General features: G+C 44.3%; 1 protein-coding gene across 2 annotated transcripts; it reads left to right on the forward strand.

Moving 5' to 3' along the window:
• On the forward strand, positions 1-22,297 carry LOC119436582 (nucleolin). 2 transcript variants are annotated; one of them, XM_037703467.2, is made up of 12 exons: positions 1-176; positions 308-404; positions 8,780-9,055; positions 10,276-10,314; positions 11,269-11,358; positions 11,649-11,681; positions 13,623-13,728; positions 15,711-15,935; positions 18,845-18,963; positions 19,081-19,412; positions 21,306-21,354; positions 22,077-22,297. In XM_037703467.2, the coding sequence occupies exons 1-11, from the start codon at positions 123-125 to the stop codon at positions 21,315-21,317; spliced, it is 1,383 nt and encodes a 460-aa protein (XP_037559395.1). In that variant the 5' UTR covers positions 1-122; the 3' UTR covers positions 21,318-21,354; positions 22,077-22,297. The 2 variants fall into 2 exon arrangements, with proteins under 2 accessions (XP_037559395.1, XP_049514724.1); XM_049658767.1 differs by lacking the exon at positions 21,306-21,354.
• The last annotated feature ends 350 nt before the right edge of the window (positions 22,298-22,647 follow it).

Genomic DNA, 22,647 nt, shown 5'->3' on the forward strand with positions numbered 1-22,647 from the left:
GCCACTCTCGTGTTCGGGGAGGCGAATTCTTTTTGTCCCCACGTGCTGGTCGTGTCGGTGGTCGCAGCGCTTGACGTCCTGATATTAGGTTCTTTCGGGACGGTTTTCGTGAAGTTTGGACCATGCCTCCGAAGAAGACGGCGGCCAAGGCACAGCCTACGCCGACAAAGGCCAGCGTAAGTTGGAACGTTCGCCGAATACTTTTCTTTTTTTACCCCAAGGGTTTTGTGTCGGTACACGTGTGTCGACCAGCGCACCGGGATTGCCGGCATACAATTTTTCTTATGCACCTGTTCTTTTCCTTCAGGGCAAAAAGGCCGTGAAGAAGGTGGTACCCGTCGAGGAAGTGGAGGAAGAGGACGACAAAATGGAGGACGATGAAGAGGCAGAAGACGCAGATGCCGGTGAGCCAAACGTAACGTGGCGGTTACTTAGCGCGATCGCCGGCGGCCGTGGCGGCACCAAGCTCTTGGCGTGGCTTCTAGGACTACTTTTGCCATGAAGTGCACCTTTCTGTTTCTCGGCCATTTTTGCCGTTCCTTCGCGCCTGATGTGCCGTAGATATATTTCATAAGCTGCGAATTTTTCGCAAGCTGTGAAATATGGCTTACTTGTTTCACATTATTAATTTACTTTTGCCGATCGTCACTGGCGCGAAATGGCGCCCTAGGGGTAGCAAGTGCGCCGACTGCCTTCGCGTCTTGTCTCATCTCCGCTGGTCTATTGTTTTCGGGGTGCTATTTGCTTTTTTACAGTTATTACTTCGCCGATCGTAAATTTGTCCATCAGGCGTGACTTGGCCTCGTGGTCTTTGTGGCGTAACCCCGTTGCAAGTGCGGTAGACGGAGGCAAGCCTTTACGCGCGTCACGCGAACTCCGTTCGTAGGCACAATGGAGACGCGGCTCGTAGAGATGCGTGAATGCTTTTTTCTCTGCAGATTGGGAGTTGGAACGTAATCTTAGCGCACCTGGCGGAGCACGTGCGAAGGAAGCGCGCCGGCGTTGTGTATCGCATCAAAAAGGCGGCAGCCGTGTCCGGTAGCCGGTGTGAAGCCGATGGCTAATGCAAATACCATTTCGCGAGTTGGGGCCGCATCCCCGGTAACGCTGCGGTCTGCCGCGCGCAACTTTTCTTTGTTACTAGCTGCGCACACGTGGCGGCTTAAGTTCGACCCGGCCAAATCGTCTGCTGTAGGGTTACAATGTTAACTACAACAATGTATGTTGATATAAACCAAGCTGTTTGGCTAGCTAGCACACTTTTTTTCTTTTCCGCTTTGGGTTTGTTGTTTGTTGCATCCATCTTGTGTCGGACAGTGTTTGTGGTTGAGAAAAGCGTGTCGTCCATTTATTTTTCTTGTGCCACTGCTTGGATGGCGCGCTGATTGAATTCTTTTAGGCCTGGGTGAGTCCGCTCAGTGCCGCATGTGACGTGCTTTCAGAAAAGCCAGATATGCAAGCTTTTATTGCCGCCCCGCTTGTGTTGAAACATTTCGAGAGCATTTTCAGCATGTAGCCCTGAAAATGCTCTTCTGTGGCGAAGGCTAGTGCTTATCAGATTTACTTTGAACTGTTTACACACTGTATTTAACACAGGGGTGTTGACAAAACGTTTTGCTTGTGCTATAAGCCTTTTTTTTTTTTTCTTGATGGCCCTTGTACGTCAGTTCGAGTAAATTCACATGATAAAGAATGGCCATGGAATTCATTGCGTATGGACATGTATTTTGTGAAAAAGTTAGCGCTCCACCATCTAATAGCAAAATGGGCGATTGGGCAAGTAATGTTCATTTTTGAAACAGCGCAAACGGATCGAAAGACACTGAGGAAAAGTTCAGCACAGGCCCCGAGAAAGAAAATGAATCATCTCAAATACGTGATTGCTCGTTGTAAGTGATCGTACGCGTCGCAGTATTATAAGCCAGTAGAGAAAAATGTTCGCATCTACTGTGCAATCTCGAGTGTAAAGCAGAGCGCGCTTGTCCACGTTTGCTTTTGCTAACCTGGCGCCGTCCCACTGCAGGCCAAGTCGTAAAAAAATTGGCTCTTGCGAATAAACATTGCAACGGCCGTCGATAAACCGCGCGGTGCGGCGGTTAACCCAGCTATTCGTCGTAGCGTTGCTGCCACTAATTTTGGTACGGGTTGTTGCTGCAAAGGTGTTCTAATTGTGCGATTGCGTATGACGCTGCCGCATAAACGTGGATGGCGATTCGAGTTTGGGTTGGATATGTGTGCATGCGAACAGCGCATACTTGCTGACGCAGGTATAACGCCGGTGTCGCAGTATCTAGTCACGTGGGCGGCGTTTGCACGAGTGCGCGGACCGGGAGGGGGAGAGGGCCGTTCACGCCTGCGCTGTCAAGACGGCGTTGCTTGAGAAGCGAGGAGGAATGTTTGCGCGGCAAATTTGAAGTGTAGACTTACTAGTCGCTGGCATTATATCGCTATGCGATCTCTGGATTAGCACGCATGCCTGGTGGATAATATATAGTAGGTGGATAATGAGCGCAGCGTTTCATCATACTAATAGTCCTTCACTGGGGCAGCCATAATGTTGGCCTCTATCTAGCATTGCTTGTAGTAGCTGTTAATTTTATGTCAATGAGGTATCTAATGAAATGTGAAGTGGAAAAAATTCCTTTGTCTAAGAGCTTGTGTGCTTTTTAGCTTTGTTTCCTGAAATTAACAATAACCTCTTCTTAAAAATGTGCAGTGACTTGATTGACTCTGCCACGTTAAGCTTAGGTCAATGTATTACCTGCCGTTTTAAATTGCCCTTTGTCGAGCAGCAACCAGTGCTGCATATTGTTGCATAGGGCTGCGCACAGCGTATGCAATTGTATTATGAAATGAACCATGTCCTGTTCTGAGCACACATTATTCATTAGTGTTTCGCATTCATTTCTGTTGCAACACATGACCTCATGCAATGCACATTGTGATTTTGAATTTACCATGGCCTCATTTCACATGGATGCTTTAATAGTCCAATTAACTGTATGAGCTCTATGACAGATGTAGATTCAAGAGGTGCAGTTGTCTGCAAACTACCAGTCAGATTCTTATTGAACAAGTCACTTCTGAAGGGGTGAATTGATCAGAACCATTTATTGAGCTACTGGCTGTAATTGGGAAGAAGTCAGCCATTTACTAACTTCGTTGCAAAATACCGAAACTCCTTAGCTGTCTGCGTAGACCGTCTCCGAAGCTGGCCATAATTGGAGCACACCCTATTGCATGGAACGTCGCTCTTTTTCTCCATAGAGAGCTCCCTGCCGCGTGTTGATGGCGTGTTGTGACCAAGCACCGTGCGAAAGCGCTCGACTCCGTACCGCCTGGTCACGCGACACTATCGTCGTAGCCGGCCTGCGCGCTGTCCGCCGCTCCGGCGCAGCTCTGCAGCAAAATTTTGTATAAAACAAGCTGACCAGCGAAAAAAGCCCCGTAAGGTGACTCGCATGATCTCACAACAGCGATGAAGAAACCACTTGGGTGTCGTCGTCTGCATATAGCAGCCGTGACAACACGCGTTCGGCAATGTGTCGTCTGCTCGCAACAAGCCAGGCGCGCGGCTCCCGACGGCCGCGCGCCGGCATGTGTACAAGGAGCGACCGCCAGAGGCGCTCGCCTACGTACCGGAGGGGGGAGAGCGAAATCTGAGGGTAGGGCAGCGAGTTCTGTTCCAGGCAGTTCTTTAGGAGGCGTTGATCATGCTAATAACCGGCCATATGCAATGGCTGCTAGAGGCATGTGTATTTCCGTGTTTTCCCCGTCGTTTGGGGCCATGAAAATCGTTTTTTCATAACGCGTGCTCATAGCATTTTCATCTCCCTCGGGGGGGGGGGGGGGGGTTGGCACTGGGCTTGATCTATTTTGAGAACACGTTTATTTTAAATGCTATTCGTTGAACACCACGAACCTTTTGCGACTTTTTGCACTTTTCACTGCTGTGTTGTGTCGTAATCAAGATTGACTTTTCGCATCATAAGTTGACACGGCGACTTTTTAATTTATATAAATGTACGCGAGGCGGCGCCTTGGGAGTTTCCTCACGCGGTGCGAGTAAACAGCTACGTTAACAAGAGATGGCAGGCTGGCGCTTGCAACGCTTTATGCGACGCAAGCGCAAGCGGCTACTTCTGGCGCGCGCGCAAAGCTATCGGTGATATTCGGCCGCTTCTCAGCCAGCCAAGTCCGGGCTGAGTCACTTGCGTTTCACGAGGTAGTGATAACGCGGTCTAGAACGCGCTGCTGTCTCAATGTTGAAAACGCGCGTTGGCGCCTATATAAGATGACTCATTCCGTTTTTCTGGGACACGCATCCTGGTTAATCAAGCAAACGATGGCTTGTACGCAGCAGATGACGGAAGCGAGATGTGTTTGACGGAATAATCGTACTGTTTGAGCTAGGTGCATTATTAGAGGAAAACTATCTTGCTTTATTAATAACGTTAGGGTCAGTGCCTAGTAAGTAGTTAAGCGTTTGCAAGCAAACCTAAACGCATTACGTACGTTAAGAAATAGCGTTGTCACCGCTGCACGTGCTCTGAAGGTTATTCGGATTCTGTGGTTTACGCGCTATGATAACGTACGTTATTTGGCGAGTTCAACGTTCGTAACTAATGTTTACGGACGCTAATAAATAACGTTGTCGAACTTGACGGCACCCATGGCTCCCGCTTCAGCGTGAATTGTCATGGTTGCGCTCTCACTAGCGTAGATCGCCAGTAACTACACATTCACCCCGGCGCTACGTCACAAAAATGGGATGGTGCTGTCGTCGGAATTTAGTTTCCCATGGTAGGCACTCCGCCGCCGCCCGTGTCGCGCCTACCACAGCAGCCGCTGGGTTTCGCGGGTGGTTGTGCGGTTCCATCTGTGAGGTCTTTATTCAATGATTTTACAACGAAGGAAACGCAGTATGTCGACGAGCATGTCGCAATAGGCAACATGCTAAAGTTTTCATACGTTTCATGTTGATGAAAACCGTCCGAAGCAATAGGCCGCCACGGTAAAAAGCGAAAGTTGGATTCTGATGCCAGATCATCCAAATGCAAGAACGTGCACTGGGTAGTCAAACCTCACGTAGTCAAAATTGATGCAGCGCCTCCCCCCCCCCCCCTACCGTGTGCTTCGTAATGAGCGTTTTTAGCACCCCCACCCCACTAAAAAAAAAAAAAAAAAAAAAAAAAAAAAAAAAAAAAAAAAAAAAAAAAAAAAAAAACATCCTCGTGTGCAAACGGGGGTGGCGATTGTGGGCGGAGCCTTCCGCGACGTCGCTGTAGGACCTGCAATATATCGACGGTGCCTACCGCTGTTTACAAACATGGTGTTGGTCTATAGAAATGAGCATTGGCTTCTCTAAACTCACCTGAACGTTAGTTTTGAGCGCATGGCGCGTCCCATTTCTGAGATCATTTGGCGGTTCGGGCGCCCGTAGGCCTAACGAGACGCCCCCCCCCCCCCCCCCCCCCCTCCGCATAGGTGCTTACGCTTACCGTACGTAATTTATGGGCCACTGATAGTGTGCCTCGCAGTAGTCCAAATAACCAAGCTTGTTTGAATTGCTGGTGTCCAAGTAATCGATCAATGCCATTGGTGCATCAGATCATTGAAAAGTGCCTGGTTTCGTCTAAAGCAATGATTGAGCATTATGAGGGGCTCATCAAGGCTGGCCTGACTCAGAAGGGCATTGATGGCTTTGTCTGGCCAGGTGTTTCTGACTGATGCTAGAGCCTTGCTGAAAACTTGGCTAAGCTGGCAGCTGTCAATGAAAATTCATAAGATGTAAAAGGCAACATCTGAGCAGCTTCACTCAACTTGCAGTGAACTAATTACACCATGCTGTGTGGACAGGTTTGTCATCTTCATTTAAATTAAAGCAATACTCAAATTTAGGTGTCCCTTTTTTGTATTAAGAGGCAGAGCAGCCTTGTTAAACACGCAAGCAAATACTTTCTGGAATAATGCTTGTTAATTTTAAGTGTTAGAAATGGCTTGGAAGTGTCCAGCAGTTAGCATTTATTAGATCCAAAGTGCTCCGAAATCTGTATTTGGGTGCTCCAAATCCCAATTCGCCAGTGGGACCAATATGCGACAGGGACCTTGTGTCCATGAGTTGATAGCAATGTGCAGGGTATTAAAAACTGGTGTTTTATACCTACACCTGCCAACTCTCTTATATTTATTGTAAAGGGTATGGATTCAGGCTTTCTCTAAGACTATGAATGTTACATCAAGAATTATAGAAAAATCGTAAATGATTTTTGTTCACATAAACGTTTCACCAAAACCTTCCATTGGGAGTCTTCTGATGGTCAACAAATGCCAGACAGGCACTTCCTTTGAGCATGTGTATACAGACAAGTTCCTGAAGCAGGCAAAATGGGCAATAGTAATGTTGCTGAAAAAAAAGTTGATGTAATGTAAAAACAATGCATTGCTTGTTAGTCTGTCATTTGAAGTTTGCTGCTGCTTGTGTGCTGTCTAGAAAAAGTGTGTGTATCCAGAAAAAGTGTGTATCCCAGAAAAAATGTCTACAAAAAAACTTCTTAAATTCATAATGTTCAGTGCTGTTGATCAATAAATGTTCATATTTTCACAATTTAGCTTGGGCCGGTAACTTCTTACTGCAACTGGGGGATTCAAGGGCACTAAGAAATCATGCAGTGGATAAGTGTTTTAGTTGAGCGTCTTTACGGTCCGCTCGGCTCCGAGTTGCCCCGCTAAGCCACAGCGGGGGCGATTTTCACGTTTTAGTTGTGTGTAGCGTAGCGGAGCGGACCTTTCGTAGTTGCAGCGCCCTCTGGCCAAATTCAGCGTAGTGAAACAAAAAAAAACGTTTTGTCACTTTTACAAAGTAAAACGAATATATATATCTTATGTGTTCATGAAGTATCTAGACGGGTGCTTGTAATGCGTAACCGGTCCATTTTATCGAGTGTAAAATGAAGCGTCGACTTGGTGAACGACACGTGATAGCCAGCGAGGCTGCATTTCGAATCCAATCCAATCTTTTGTGATGCCAATGCGCAGGCGGCGTTTTTGTTAGCTGTGCTGTTCACTTTATTTCCTTAAAGAACCAGTTGGAGCTGTATTACACAAGTTATTTGCGCTCGCACGACTGGTGCCTCGATGCAAGGTGCTTCAATGCAACGCGCGAGAGATGGCGCGTGCGTCGCCCACCCTCGCTAGCGAAAGACGGCAGCAACGCTCCCCGCTCCGCTTAGGCAGCTTGTAAGCGGACCGTGATTCTCGCTCCGCTAGCCCGCTTGCGGCTAAGCGGAGAGCGCATGCGCATTCGTGCTTCCGCTCCGCTCAGCAGCTAAGCGGAGCGTAAAAACGCTAAACTAAAACTCTAATAACTAGACTGAATGTTTAGGCACCAGAAATTGTGGTTTTAGGCATATATAAGCACCAGTCACTGTCATTTGGGTATGTATAGGTTCCATCAACTTCTGCTGTGCATCTTAGGATCTATTATGAATCTCTTTTAAGGGACACAGCACCCAATTCATTATTTCCTCAGTAAAATGGACTGAGGCAAGTTGCTTACGTAAGTTAAGATTTATTTGAAATGTAGTTAGATGGCCACGGGTTAAGTTGTGAAGCCGGTGACAAAGAAGCACCATTCCAAGATTGTTGGGTTTCATGTTGTCCTTTCTTCTACTGAGTATTAGTTTGTAGGGAGAAAATGAACACTCTACATCCACCGAATTTAGCAGCACATATCTCTACTTTGGAACGTTTGATGATCCAATGCCCTCTGAAATTGCAGAATGTTTCCCAGTCAGAACCTTTGACAATTCTTTCAGTACCGAAAACCTGATGTTTTTATCAGAGATGGGAGTTTCAAACGTGAAATGACTGCACCAGTCCGCCAAGTTACCTTGAAGTGTATAGTCGCGCATAAAGCAGTTTGAGCCGCCCTCACAGCAATTCGCTAGTCTGCTGCAAAGCTGTTAAAACACCCTTTTCACTGCCAAAGAAAGCAATTGTGGTAATAATCGACTGCCTTGGGCGAAGTTCTTTAGTGGGTTACAACATTGTAAACAAATAAACAAGGTGAGGGTAGGACAAAACACGCATAAAGGTATTTTTAGGCTCTGAAAATCCAATATAGGGTCTAACAGTAAAATATGCATTCATAGGTACAATAAAGGTGCCATTAAAATGTTTTTAGCCCCATAGTTAGTGTGTATATGGTAAATAAGTACGATAAGGATGTAATGAAAAAAGAAGGCATTTTGCCTGAATTCCCTGTCGGTAATTATATAACATTAGACTATTTGTGGGTATGGTACTAGCAAAGTTTAAAAAAGTACATATGCTAGCCTGGGCCCCTCAATATGTTGCCTGGCCCCTGAGGCCAACGATTTCAGGTTCTTGCTGCCGTTTGGCTGAAAGCCCAGTGCGCTTGGGAGCGTAACATTCTTTTGTGGGCTTTGCATAACCTGATGTACTCAATGCACTGCACCTTGGTCACATGCTCTGCAGAACTTGCTTGTGTCAGTGCAGTTAGGCTTGTTGAAGCCAATGGTTTTGCCTGTTTGATGCTTTCACACATTGCTGTAAATAGTCTCTACAGGAAATGGCATGTTATGTGTGGAGGTCCTGTTGCTTAAAGAATTTGTTTATAGAAGCAAGATTACTACATATTTACAATACAAGATATTTGTTCAACTTCAGTAATGGTGGACATTGAGACTTGCACAACAGCAGTGTTATTTTGTAGGGCATGATTAGTGGCATCGGCTACATACAATTTTCATTTCAGGCATGGATGATGCTGGAAATGAGGAAGAAGAGGAGGTCGCTGCCAATGAGGAAGAGGAGGAGGAGGAGGAAGAAGACGAAGAAGCAGCCCCTGCTCCAGCTAAGTCCAAAGCCAAGAACGGCCTCCAGGTCAAGGCTAATGCAGCCCAGGAAGAGGAGGACGAAGAGGATGAGGTTGAAGAAGTAGATGCTGAGGAGGAGGAGGAAGAACAGGAGGAGGAAGAGCAGGAAGAGGATGAACAGGAAGAGCAGGAAGAGGATGAGGAGGAAGGCGAAGGTAAGCCCCTCCGCAACATTTGTATAAGTGTTGCCTGCTATATTTAGGAGGGAGTGCAGCGAAAAATATTAGGCTATGCAAGTTTTTAAGTGTTATTACAAATTAGTGCTGCATTGTGTGGTCGAAAGTGTGGCTTGCAGTTGTCAGCATTGGGCTGTGTGATAAATAATGGGACTGCACTGGTGCATATGTGGCAGCTCATTGGTACTTTGTGCCAGAATGGAGCAAAATGTTTAACTAGTGAGGTTGGGAAAGCTCATTGAGTCTTTCAAGGAAAAAAGGATAACCTTTTCAAGGAAAAAAGGATAAGTGTAGCGATGAATGAAACCTTGAACTGGCCAGACAGTTGGTTGAATGTGTGGAAATAAAAGCAGACAAATGTCATATGGGACAGAGCACAGCAATTCTGCATGTGCAGTTGCTCGGCGGGAATGTAATGCTTGACCTTACACTTGCACCTCAGAGCTGTAGTTTGTATGCCTTACTGTGAAACAGGGGCCAGGATTTCCAGAAACAAGGAAGTTTGATCCTGTTAGACATTGTTTGCCAGGTGGGCACCTACTGATCAATTCCCACCAGATGTGTACAGGCCGCTTATGTAGCCTTTGAGGTTCATTCATGAGTGTACAGCTGCATGTAGCGACGTGATAAACTGGGTGCAGTGTCATGCATGCACAAATAAGTATGTTACAAATCTGGACGATGCAGGAGCATTGTAAAGAATGCAGCATGGAGATGCATTTTTGTCTTTTGTATACAATAGCATAAACTTAGGCTTCCATTTTCACTTTCCTTTTTCGTTTGGTGTCCATGACTGAGAAAAGCTAAAATCCTTTGTCAAGAACACACTTCAGAGTCCTTTGAGGCTAGGCATTACAATTCTGTGGGGAGTAACTTGGCAAACAGGTGGCCCTGTACCCACTTTAAGCAGCAAGCTTAAAAAATCTGCGTAGAAATAATTCTTTGTTTTTTAAGTTTTTTGTTTCGTGCCATCTTTCTTGAGCACAAGTTGGACAATAGAGTAACATATCAAACATTTGTGCTGCTAAAAGAATGCTATGCTTTTTGAGCAGTTTTGAGTACTCGTGCCAAATTTTGTTTTGTTCTGACAGTGCCAGTTATATATGTGGATGTGCTAGATATAGTGGATATCCCGCAGTTTGATATAAACGGGGTTGGCTGCCTTCTTTATTTCTAATTGTGGAAGTTTTTTTTTGTAGGTGACACTCCAAAAAAGGCCAAGAAGACTGCTGCGAAAGGTGATTATTGACCTCTTAATTACTTCGATGTAGTGTGTGAGAAAAGCTCCTGACCTGACTTTGTCTGACAGGAAATTTTCTGCATAAGGCGCTGTATTCAGAAATGAATCTCAACTTCAAGCCCATGCTTGGCTTGGATTAAATGACGCCTGTCATGAAAGGAAATGCAATGAGCGTCTTGGACACGTTCATGCCAGTTAGATCAAGCCAAGCATGTGCTTGAGGTTAAGATGCAAGTTAAGATGCATTTATGAATATGGGGATTACAATGAAGCTAAACATGATTAGGCATCACTTCAACATCTGATGACTGAACTTAATTTGATAAAGCCCATATACTTCCATTTAACTCGAATCTACCAATTATCATTTGTGATTCAAGAGTTCTAGCCATATTTGTAGTGCATAATTAGTGATGTAACAGTTGTTTGTATGGGTAATTCAGTTGTAACTTTTCATAACTTTAATAATTTTAAGGCATAACTTTTTTTAGGAAATTCAGATTCATTTCATTTATTACAAAGTATAAACTATGCAGAGTGTGTGGCCACCCTGCAGATTGAAGTTTTATGATAAACATGTGCTGCGTATTACTGGTAGAAATGAAGCAAATTACTTCAGCTTGCTCTAGTATAACAATTTTTGTAATTATGTGCATTATGGAATGCAATTTCTAGTGCTGACTAGCGCCACAGGTTTTTAAAGGTGTGCATTGATAGGCCAAGCTGACGTAACAGTGTATTTTTGAATTCTGTGCTTAGTCTTATGCATAGCAGATGTAGGATAGAGTATACACAATTTGCTGTGGCCTTGTCATTCTGTAAACTAGCTTTCTTCGGGCATCTAAGAAGTCAATAAAACTTTTATTGCTATTTGTAACCCACATGTTTCTGGCATTTGCCTTTCTTGCATGGCGTAACTGGTCTTATGTGCTTATTTTTACTTGCTCTACAGACAAGAAGGCTGCAAAAAGTGGCAAACGGAAGGCAGCCGATGACGAGCACAGTGCTGGAGGCAGCGACGCCAAGAAACTGAAGCTAGAAGGTGCAGTTCAAAAAGATATTTGAAGCTTGCTGATTGGTAGCTTCAGGCACTTGTCCTCCTTCTTGTTCATATCTTCGTGAAGAATTGTATTTCTTAGTAAACCAAGAAGTAAAACTAATGATCTTTGCCCGTGTGTGGGTTATGTAGCTTTCAGTGCTCATATTAAGGGCATTTTACTGAATTTCATTGTACTATAGATTCTCTTGTGTATCCAAGCTTGGCTTTAGACATTCAGCTTGTTTAAAAAATGTTTGCCTCTTATTAATTCCTTGTATTTCTCATGTTTTCAGACTATGTTCCAGAGTCTTGCATCGACAGCCAAGGTGAGTATTTGGCTGCCCTAGGTGTATTAATTCATGACACCTGTTTTCTCCAATTAGTGGACGTGAAAACTGTAAAGCAGAGGTACGACTCTGCAATAACAATCATTAAGGAAAGTGAAAGCACTTCCTTTTGTGAGAATTTTGTTTGTGCATTGAGACAACACAAACAGGGAATGTGCTGCCAAACTAAAGTTTGCTGTCAAAATTTCATTAGCCTACTTTGGCAAGCCTTGCTCAGGTCTATCCAGAACTGCATTGCTGACAGCACAAACCATGCCCCATGTGTTTGTTAGCAATGGCGGCACTGGCATGGGGCGGCATTCAAGGTCAATCACTTTTGGAGATACGATCAATTTTACAACCTTTTGCACGACTCTCATACCTGCCAATTCTTCTGAATTTGCCGTAAAATGTACGAATTTGAACCCGTCTTACGATATTATGAATGTCGAGTCAGTTTTTCCAGGAAATTGGTTTTATTTGCGAAACAAATTTTAAATCCCTAATAACGCCACACCGTTTCTGGTGGGTGGGGGTGCTACTTATGTAGGAGGCGCGCATAGAGATAGGGGTGTGCACTGTAACCTTTATTGTCTCCAGAGTAAGAACATTTTAAATCACTGCGTGAAGTTGCCTGCCTTGATCCGACGTCGCTGGTTGTCGTTAATCTCAACATAGAGATCCACCCTACGTAAATGGCGCCCCCAGAGACAGACACCCCAGAGGTGCAGCCCGACTCTGGCACTCCGGTGTTTCGTAGCTGTAACGGCTGCAAACAAAGTGTGGATGGTATGCTCGAAGCCTCGTCAGTACTTCCAAGTGTGTGTGCCCCCCCCCCCTCTTGCCCCGGTTGTGAGTTGAAATCTTGAGGTTGGCAGGTATGGACTCTGCACCAAATTTGTAGCATCTACGAGCAACTGCATTCCTCCAGTGTTAAGCACATTGTTTTGGTATGAAACTAGAAATGCTGTCGCCCGTAGGCTAGCCGTGTCTGGTGGCATGTCAAATCTTGCAAAAGTGACTGTATCCCCGAAAGTAATTGGCTTAGAATATGACCCATGATCTGCAACATCAAGCAATCTTTGTCCAGCAATGTAGAATTCACATGTGATGACTGCTGGGTCCCAGTGACACTTCGTCCATAGGACATCCGAACCATGTCGCAATGTTCGTGTACCATTTCAGATGCAAATAGGACATTCGCTGGTCATGCAGTGAGCTTGGTAAAAAGCCTAGAACAATGAGGGTTATGCTGCACTTCCACAAATGTGTCTGCATGCATAACCTGTGCGCACAATAGAGGTTTAGCTTGTCCGGTAATCGGGTAAACGCGGGCGTTGAGGCGTGTTGGTGGAACCGTAAACGGTGAGCGGCCTGTATAGTGCTGCCACCTGGTGGCGCAGAGCTCAGACAAAAACTGCTAATATTGCAGTAACCAAGTGATTTCTACTTTGATGCTGGTGTAAATTTTTGGCAGTGGCGTAATCGTGTTGCTGCCGAAAACTTACACCAGCAGTGAAACACTTGGTTACTGCAATATTGCATTGCACCTGTCACACTGTGTGCTGTGATCGTAATTGACATTAGGGCAAAATTTAAGGTCTTGGCATATGTCAGTAAAATATATGCAGCATGTCCCCATAATGTCCTGTGCGCTCATGCAAGGGATGTCCACAGGACATATTTGACGGATGTCTAGGGCATGCGTGTCCTGGCAGTAGATGTCTATAGGATATACATAGGACGTCGTCACTGGGGTGGTACCAAAACCAGTTTGCTTGTACTAGCAGGGACCGTGTTTCGGATGAAAACTTACTTTCACTCCCAGCCTTCTGTTTCCACCATGATCTTCCTATAGAATCAGATACGTATAATGGTGCAGATAAAGTGTTTAAGAAATGTGATTCATTAAAAAAAATTATGCTATACTTTCCTTAACAGAAAAAAGAGACAGCTGTAGCCTCGTCATCACCATGGCACGGGGAGCTCGGCCAGGTGACATCACAGAACTGTCGGGTGACATCATCAACCTCGTCATTAAGGGAGAGTGAGTTGGCTTTCGGTTTCTTTCCTAAAGTGAATGGGGGCTAAACCACACAAAGGTTAGGGTGAATTGATGGGTTAAAAATTTTTAAAAATTGCATGAACATAATGTAGTCAAAATGCATTGTAATGGGATTATAAGCCGGGTACTGAAAATAACATGTATTATATGATCAAAGGTATGTGCACTTGTGGGACAAAGTGCGCATGGCAGAATGCATTGCTTGTGCACTGAGCTGCTGCAAAGAGCTCTGTTCACTGTACAAGGCAGCGAAAGTTTGCATCCAAGCAGAAAGCTCCAAACTGAATATTCCCAACACAGACTAAATGGTCAGATTTGCACAATCAAGGTTGAATAAAACATCTGCATTTCGCAGCAGTACAATAACTTGTGCATATTGGACTCTGCAGCGGGCAAATGAAAAATAGCACTGTGGCCTTGGCTCTCATGAAATTAGAATTTAAAATTTAACTGTAGCATACCTACATTTCCATACAGTATACGAATTCAAGCTTGTTCTAACATTTTATGAACATTTTGTAAATTGTTACGAGAAATGAATTCTGTCCGTGAATAAGCTCTGCTCGTGGGTCTCGGAACCCTCAGAAGTAATTGTGACAGGACACCAGAGGGGTGCCGCTACTGCTTCGATCAAGTTAATTCAGACAAGTTCCTGAAGCATGCAAAATCAACAGCAATGTTGCTGAAGAACAGGATGTTATTTAGTTTGTGCTGTTACACCAAGTTTGCTGCATCTAAAGGTACATCATCGTTGATAAAGTACGTATACATCCCACAGGTGGTGTGTGTGTGCTTATGCAAACTAAAACTGAACGTGCAACTTTCAGTGTTGTCCTCAAGATTTTTATGAATCTTAGAGTTAGCAGGTTGCCAGGTATGCTGTAGCACAATACTGAAGAAAAGCCTGTGATTGGTGGCATTGTGAGATTTTATCCTTGATTTGCTTTTTAAGCATTATTATGGGGCTCTACTCATCTCAAATCAATTGTCAAATTCTGTATTCCAAAGTTCTGGCCTTAGCAAGTGGCTATAATACTTTGAATGCTGTAGCTGTTGGCATTTGTGAACCTGGAAGTCTTCTCATTATTGCATGTTCAATGTTCCACATGCCAGAACAGCTTGTACCACTGAATGGTTATAATATAGGAATAATCCAGAATGTAACTTTTTCTTACAATGTGAAAATTGGCTATTTTTTGAAGGTTTTAGGAATGTTCTTTTTAACTTTCATGGTTACAATGTCATGCTATATATCAATTGAAAGCTTAATAATTTTTTCTAATTTCAGTTTTAACAACAAATGTTCAGCATAATTTGTAATATATGTGAAAAACAATTTATTGAAAAAAAGATCAAACATTTCCATTGTTGCGTTAACATAAGAAAAAAACGAAAGGAGAATCTGGAATATACAAACTGTATTTCACATCAATTGCCTGTAACATGCAAGTAGCAAATGACTGCATAAACGGCTTTTGCTTAGTCTCGGGCCGCTTTGACGACAGTGTATTGTGAATATCCTTGCGAAATTTTCGAGATAACTTCTCATTTTGAACGAGATGAAGCCTAACGAAATGTCAGTGCTGGCTATCGGTGAAGTCGGGAGATAGGCGTGACGATGGCATATAGCCTCAGATCGGAAGATCTCGCAGACCAAGTAAAACTGTAGTAAACATGCCCTGCGTAGCTACGTATGCTGTACTATAGCGTATGAAATAGTTGCGTATGCTCAACTATAACTCAATGTGCTGTCTGTTCTTGCAAACAGGTAGAAGGTATAGAGGCTTTACAGAAGTACATGTTTCCAGTGTTCCATGCATAAGTGTTTTATGTGTTATGCACCTGTGTGAACAGGTAAACATTGTTGGCCAATTACATGCTGTTTGCTAGTGTTGATAATAGAGGTCTCTGAAATTGTCCTCAGTCAGTAAAATTCTCGCACTATGTGTGTGGGGTATTTGCAGGAAGGCATTTGCACGTTACGTGGATGCCGAAGCAGCAGCAGCCAACCTGAAGCTGTTGGAGAAGGAAGTTGGGAATGGAAAAGTGACACGGGTCGAGAAGTGCACATCGCATGAGACAGAGACACAAGACAACCTGCTGGATGTATTCCGAGTGCCCTTTGAGTGCACTGTGAGTCGGCTCAAGGAACTCTTTCCTGGTGCCAAGGTCTATGTGCTCAATGATGGGTGAGTTTCTGCCATGGTTACATTGTTTGATGGTGCACAAGCTAACAAATGTAATTTATGCTGACATCAGATCTGAATTTCAGTTATCTGTTATTGCTTTTGATTTATATCAGACGACATTCTCCAATTGTCATCTCCCATAGTCAAAATCTCAAATTACTTGTGGTTCTTTGGTCATAATGTTTACAAAACATTATTTCATGCTTTAAAGCTGTTTCTTGTTTACTGCGCGGTAAGCATAAGAAAAAAACTTACGTGTATGCCTTGCAAATGACTTTTGCAAAAGAGGGATTATAAAGTATGCAGGCGAAATCCTACTGTCATAAATTGTAAGATGGTGAAGGGATGGATGTGCAACAGCAACTGCCCCCCCCCCCCCCAAAAAAAAAAAAAAAAAAAAAACTGAATAAACAACACACAATTTTGTTAAAATCTGCAGCGCGATGGCACCTCCTGAAAGTAGATTTCATGATTTTGACAACTCACTAGAAGAGTGAGATTTTCTCAGCGTGTACTGCATATTTCTTAGTAATATTTAAGCATGATAATAAAGATCTGATGATCCCAAACCAATAAAAAATTTTTGATATAAATTTCAATAAGAAATTTCGACCAAATTTATTAGTCAAACCCGCTTATAATGATCCCAGATGTAACGATTTATTGGTTATAAAGGCCACATTTAGGTGCATTTACGATTTTCCAACACTGCTCATTGAAACTGGTTCGAGATATAATGAAAGTTTTTTAAATTGCTGTACTGTTGCAACAAACGATTCGAACTTGGTCAAGGTAGGGTGCACACAAAGTACCAAAGCATGGAAGTGTGCCCTACTCCAGTTCAATCGCGACTATAGTACAGTCTTCGAGATGAGCAAGTGATCGGAAGCTGTGAAGAAGGTCATGCAGCCTTGACACGCCGCTAGGAAGGTGGTGTACAGCATAAACAGCATGGCGTGGGGCGTGCACTAGTGCAATATTGGATGCCACAATGGTGGAGCTCTCGTTTTTGCGCAATTGTCTGTGTGGCACCATGTGAATTATGCCTATTTCAATGATTTGGAATGGCCATCTAGATCCTTCCACCATGGTAAGCCACTGAAGTGTCCCTATCGCTACTGTTGATATTCATGAGGCCCGAGTCGGGGAGAACGCTCCATCATGCAATGTTGCAAAGGCTCAGCAGTTACCACGCCGTTATTGGAAGATCACATGTTGGCGGTGATTCATTTTCGCATTGCTAATTGCCAACAGCTCGTGCTGACATTCTACTTTTTGAACATTGCCTTTTTTTTTTTTTCACCCAAAGTAACATAAATAACATGATATTACGGCTCTTTTGTGACTGATGTGCAATCGTAATGTAGAGACCTTCGCAGAATGGTGGCATGCTGCAGAAGTTACAGGTGTTTACACTTCCGGCCAACTAGATTGTTTTGCTATCTTGTGCAGAATAGTCATGTCCCGGTGGTAGAATATATCACACACACTATAGAATAAAAAATGGTGGCTGTACAGGAGATTGAAACCGGGTGCCGTTTTGAGAGCTATATATGCAGCCATATTTCGTTCCTTAGATAAAAGTTTATAACAAATTTGCAGCTAGGTGCGCGAACGCACGTACAAGAACGACACTGAAAATCTGGTTTTCAGACCTAAGTGCTGCTGAATTGTGACGGCATATATGCCAGCTTCAGTGTCGTTACTTTTTGGGGCTTGTAAGTTGTAAGGGCATGTCCTTGTATAACGTACTGATATGACCACTTTTTGCAGAACTCAAGTTCGATATGCAGTTGAACCTCGATATAACGAAGTTGTACTTGAGACAAAAAAACTTTGGTAAATCGTGAATTTTGTTAATTTGAGGTCTTAAAGTTTCAGCAGTAAAAAATTCCCAGAATATTCCTGGTGGATAGTATCTTGTTGCTAAGCACTTATAAATATGTCAAGATCGGGCCATAATAGCACGGTTATGAGTGCCGGTGTGTGCGGTGCTGAATGCATTGCATCGACATGGCTCACGGCATCAGATTTGCGTGCTTAGTGTTGCACGGTGCCATAAACCACGCTTAGTGCCCACAGCTGGCGCCTACAAATTAAAAGAGTGTAAAAAAAATACGGATATTCGACCTGAGAAAAAAAAACGGTTGTAACTACATGTAAGGTTCCTAGTTTAGAAAAATTGGGGTCGTTAGCTCAGCAAACATTAGCAGATCTCATTCGATGACCACACACTCGGTATGCAACGAGCGAACGCTTCGCACAGTGTCTTGGGAACTTGGGATTACGCGGAACGAACAGTTTTGGCTCAGCATTCGCACTTGCCGCAGAGAGATTACCTCCAAGATATGGCGCGTGGCCAGCGCATGGTCGTGAGCGAGAAGGCACATACGTGTGCATTTCTGCCCCCTTCCCTAGCGCATGCTTGATCACGTTGCCAAGCGTTCACTCCCTCCCCATCCTCCTTGTGCAGGACTCTTGTTTCCCCGAGTGCTGCGAGCTGCAGCGTGCCCCGCCTCCGCAACGGGACAAATGGCGCAGCGGCATTTCCCGCCTGCCGCAGCCCAGCGTGCGCGCGCTTTGATGGCATTTTTGTCGCTCACTTTTCATGTGGAAGGACGCCTAAAATAACCTTGGCTTCGGCTGACATTTTTATAGTTCTTTGCTAGCCTTACTAGCAATGAAGGCACCAATTACATGCTTGAAATTCAAATGGCCGAAAACTAAAATCGGGAAATGAAAGTAGTTCGCTACATTGGGAATTTCGTTTAATCGAGGTTCGTTATATTGAGGTTTGTAAACTCTTTCGACTATTTCATTGTCATGTCAGTTTCAACGACAACCAAAAGCTGGGTTATTGGAAGTATCTTCTGAAATTTAACCTGGTTCTTTTGTTTGCTTGCTTTTAGGTTTGCACGGTTGCATTTCGACTCCTCTGAAGACCTGCTAAATGCAGTGCAGAACCCTGCATGCCACACCATTGATGGCAGCAGCATCCGTTTCAGCCTTGTTAAGAAGTTTGGACAAGGTACGTCCCTCTATTTTCACATAGCTGTGCCATGTTAGTTCTTAGACCCAGAGTGTAGCGTACATCTTCATCGTAGAGCTTGTTGATTCTGATTTACTTGCTTCCCGTGCTTTACAGGTGGTGGCTTTAGGGGTGGAAACCAGTCCCGAGGTGGCAACTCCCGGGGAGGACGGGGTGGCAATTCCTTTGGCCGTGGACGCGGAGGAGGCGGCGGCGGCGGCGGAGGAGGCGGCGGCTGGGGCAATAACAGCTGGGGTGGCGGCGGTGGCCGTGGGGGCTGGGGCAGCAGTGGCGGCAGTTGGGGTCGTGGCGGGGGTGGGGGCCGTGGAGGGGGCAAGTTCGGCGGAGGCCGAGGAGATTTTGGTGGACGAGGGGGCGGCGGACGCTTCGGAGGCCGTGGTGGCGGAGGCCGGGGCCGGGGAGGCCGCGGGGGAGGACGTTTTGGGGGGGTGAGTGATAGTTGGCTGGAGTGCCTGCCTGCCTTCTGATTCCTCTTTTCTTCTGACAGTGCTAGTCTTTGCGTGTGTGCATCATGTGTGTGCATGGCGAGTGTTTGTTGCGACAATGTAGAAATTTGCACGTCACTGCAGCATATACACCGTATTGCAAAAAGAAAGAAAACGCAGCTGTGACAAGTTTAGTCGTTGCATTTTTTGCAATAGCGTGCACATTATCACAATATAGCACCAATTATTTCGTAAATCAAGGGTAAGTATTCTGTAGAAGTGCAACAGCTATGCCAATTGCGCCATTTCGATACAATGCGCTCGCTCATTCAGGCTATTTGCTTATATTGACAGCCATTGTCTATGGCTTCTGCATTTCGTCTGCCAAACTGTTCCAAACCAAATTTCGATTTTCCAGCACCAGAAATTGCTCTATATCCAATTTCAGCTATTGCTCCCCTGATTCTGTTCACCTTACTGCATTACGAGCAGCTGCAGTGTAATGAATTTGGAGAATCAATTTCTTGTGGTTTCTGATACATTGCAGGGGCTGCTTTAGGAGTACATAGATGGAGTCACCACAGTCTCTCATTATGCTTTTATGCTGTAATAGTTGGCATTCCTCTAGAGTTTTTCTTTAATTTTTCTCTTTATTCTAACTATGCCAAATTCGCTCCTTTTACTCATTGTAGCAATATCAAGGTGTGCAAAAGAAATTTACAAAAGCTGGTCTAAATGTGGCCTAATGCTGCCTAGGTTGATGAAACCTAAATGTATGTTTTGGTTTGTGCTTGAATAAGTTTTCCCAGCACCTTTGATGCAGTACACTGTTTACGTTGCTCGTCAGATATCCGTACGGTTTCTTGTAGAGTCACTGAGATATTTGGCTGCAGCATCTGCATGCTGTTGCTGTTCGTGGGCAATCCAAATGATTGAAATATGTCATGTCAGGATGGGCTTACAGCAAAACACAAAGTTGCACTTAGCCTGCTTGATTGCAATACTTGCTCTGCCAGTGCACGTTAAGCAGTGTGCAAGTGACTCAACCACAAATAAGTTAGGCAAGTGCATGCCTGCACTCATTACGAGAGTATTTTGTATTGCGGCATTGTGCCATGGTTTTCCTTCTCTGGTCCGATTTAGTTGGGCAGACTTTGGGGCATGTAGATGTTAGTGCATGTGCTTCAATCTTTGTTTCGTATTTTTACTGCTAGTGTATTGTGAAAGCAGCCTAACCTGGGCACTGCTTTGTGTTATGCTTCTATGTGTGTAATTGTCTAATTCTGGCTTGGACTTGCTTCTTTGCATTTTTGTTGGCCCTGCATAAGCAGGCAGTGCTTCTGTAGATTATGGTTAGTGTACAAACTTTTCTGTGTGTGTACTTGTTTGCTTGTGTTTGCATGCTGTCACTAATGTTTCCTACCCTGTTCTTCAGTCCTGTTTGTGGTCTGACTTCTATGATCCTAACCTCTAGTTAGTTGCTTGGGTTTAGTGCTTCCAAGTAGCAATGTGCATGGCTGTCTATTTTCTCTTTCACTAAGGCACTGTAAAGCCAGCAATTTGTCCTGTGCTGTAAGAAATAACATTCAAGATTTTAAAATCTTTTTGGAGAGGCCAATGCAAATGGCATATATACCATTACATTGAAAAGTGGGCCAATGTAAACTGCACATAACTTCAGCACTTTTGGCCATTGTCACAGGTTCAGTGCTAAGTGCTGTCGAGTGCTATGAATGAAATGTGACTGATGAAGAAACTTTTTTAGGATTCACGTCCTGTTGGAGTCCATTCAATGAATGCAATAAGAACACAATGAAACTGACGTGGACAATGCCAGTGCAATGAAACCTGCCTGTGCCTGACATGGTTGACTCGCCATAACTTTAATCTTTACAGTTTTATTATTGAAGGGCCAAGTCTCCGCTGCTTGGACGGCAAGGTGCATGTAAGATTTCCTTGTTAACACAGCTTTCTTCGCGATTCTCCTTTCTTGTGGCTGGTTGTGTGTGTGTGAAAAGTAAACGATGGGTTAGGTCTGTGTGTTTGCCGCTCTGTAGTGTGCCTGAGTGGTCATGTTTGTCTAGAGGTTGGGCACAGAGTGACCAGCAGCTGAAAATTAGTACAGAATTTTACAAGGCTTTAGTAGTACTGTAACACGGACCCTTTATAGTAGGGCAGTGTTGCATACCTCAATAAGTGTATGCTATGGAAGACGAGTCCTGATACTTCAAAATATGATGCACTGCCATGCACACTGTGCAGTGAGCTCATTCAAAAAAAAATGTGTGGTTGATGGGAGCCTGTGTCCTGTCCAAAGTGTGATGCGAGTCACCAAGGAAAGAAAATCCTCAGTGGCCATGGGGGAGGTAATGTGGCCAAGATCTGTTATGCTGCATGTTCACTGTGATGACACATTAGCACACAATTGGCTCCTAACATGCATGTGCAGCCATTGTGAAATGTGTGAAAGTGCCTGTTGAGTGTAATTGTTTTCAGAGCTCAAACCACATTTCTGCCTGCTAGTATAAAGAGCCTTCATGGAACTTTGCTAATGTTTTTGTGTTGGCTGGCTGGTGACTCTGTGCCTGTAACGAGCAACTGTGTTTTAAGTGTAATGATGCTGTATGCCCACTAATGTGCGGCTTTTCTTTTCAATCCTCTTTTCAGGGTGAAGATTAGACATTGAAGACAACCACCACATCACCATAACCACCACCACCACCACATCTGACTAGCGTTCCTTGTTTTCATCGGCGCCATTTGTTTGTTTCAGTCTTCATTGAATTTCACATTGACCACTGCATGCACTGAACGCAAATGCCATTGCATGGCGTTTTCATGCTTGGCGTCATCCATGTGGTGTTTATTAAAGGACTAAAGTGGAAGCACTCCTTGTTTACTTAGTCTTCTGAAGATATGGGGTTGAAGACTCCTGAAATTATGCCTTTGTATTTGGTTATGGAAAAGTGTTCACCACCTTCATAGGCAAGGTGGTGAACCGCCTGCCAGATGCGAATGTTAAGATTAATGTATAAGGAAACGATGGCGTTTCTTCGGAAGTAACTTCCAAAAAGATATGCTGTAGTGAGGGGTTCCAGATTGAAGTAACTGCTTGGTCTTTTTTTTTTTTTTTTTCACAATCGCGAGGTGTTGCAAAATACTGACCGGCGCGTCTGCCTTAAGATGCTGCCGTATGCCATACCAACTCGCCCGATTTTCAACTTTCTAAAGTTTTCTC

The sequence above is a fragment of the Dermacentor silvarum genome, chromosome 1, assembly GCF_013339745.2.
Source record: "Dermacentor silvarum isolate Dsil-2018 chromosome 1, BIME_Dsil_1.4, whole genome shotgun sequence".
Lineage (NCBI taxonomy): Eukaryota > Metazoa > Arthropoda > Arachnida > Ixodida > Ixodidae > Dermacentor > Dermacentor silvarum.

What these genes read in the sequence shown, in the direction of transcription:
- LOC119436582 (XM_037703467.2), top strand. Translation starts at nt 123, where the DNA reads ATGCCTCCGAAGAAGACGGCGGCCAAGGCACAGCCTACGCCGACAAAG. An exon ending in CTACGCCGACAAAGGCCAGC is followed by an intron (nt 177 to 307) that starts GTAAGTTGGAAC and finishes CTTTTCCTTCAG; the next exon opens with GGCAAAAAGGCCGTGAAGAA. An exon ending in CAAGAAGACTGCTGCGAAAG is followed by an intron (nt 10,315 to 11,268) that starts GTGATTATTGAC and finishes CTTGCTCTACAG; the next exon opens with ACAAGAAGGCTGCAAAAAGT.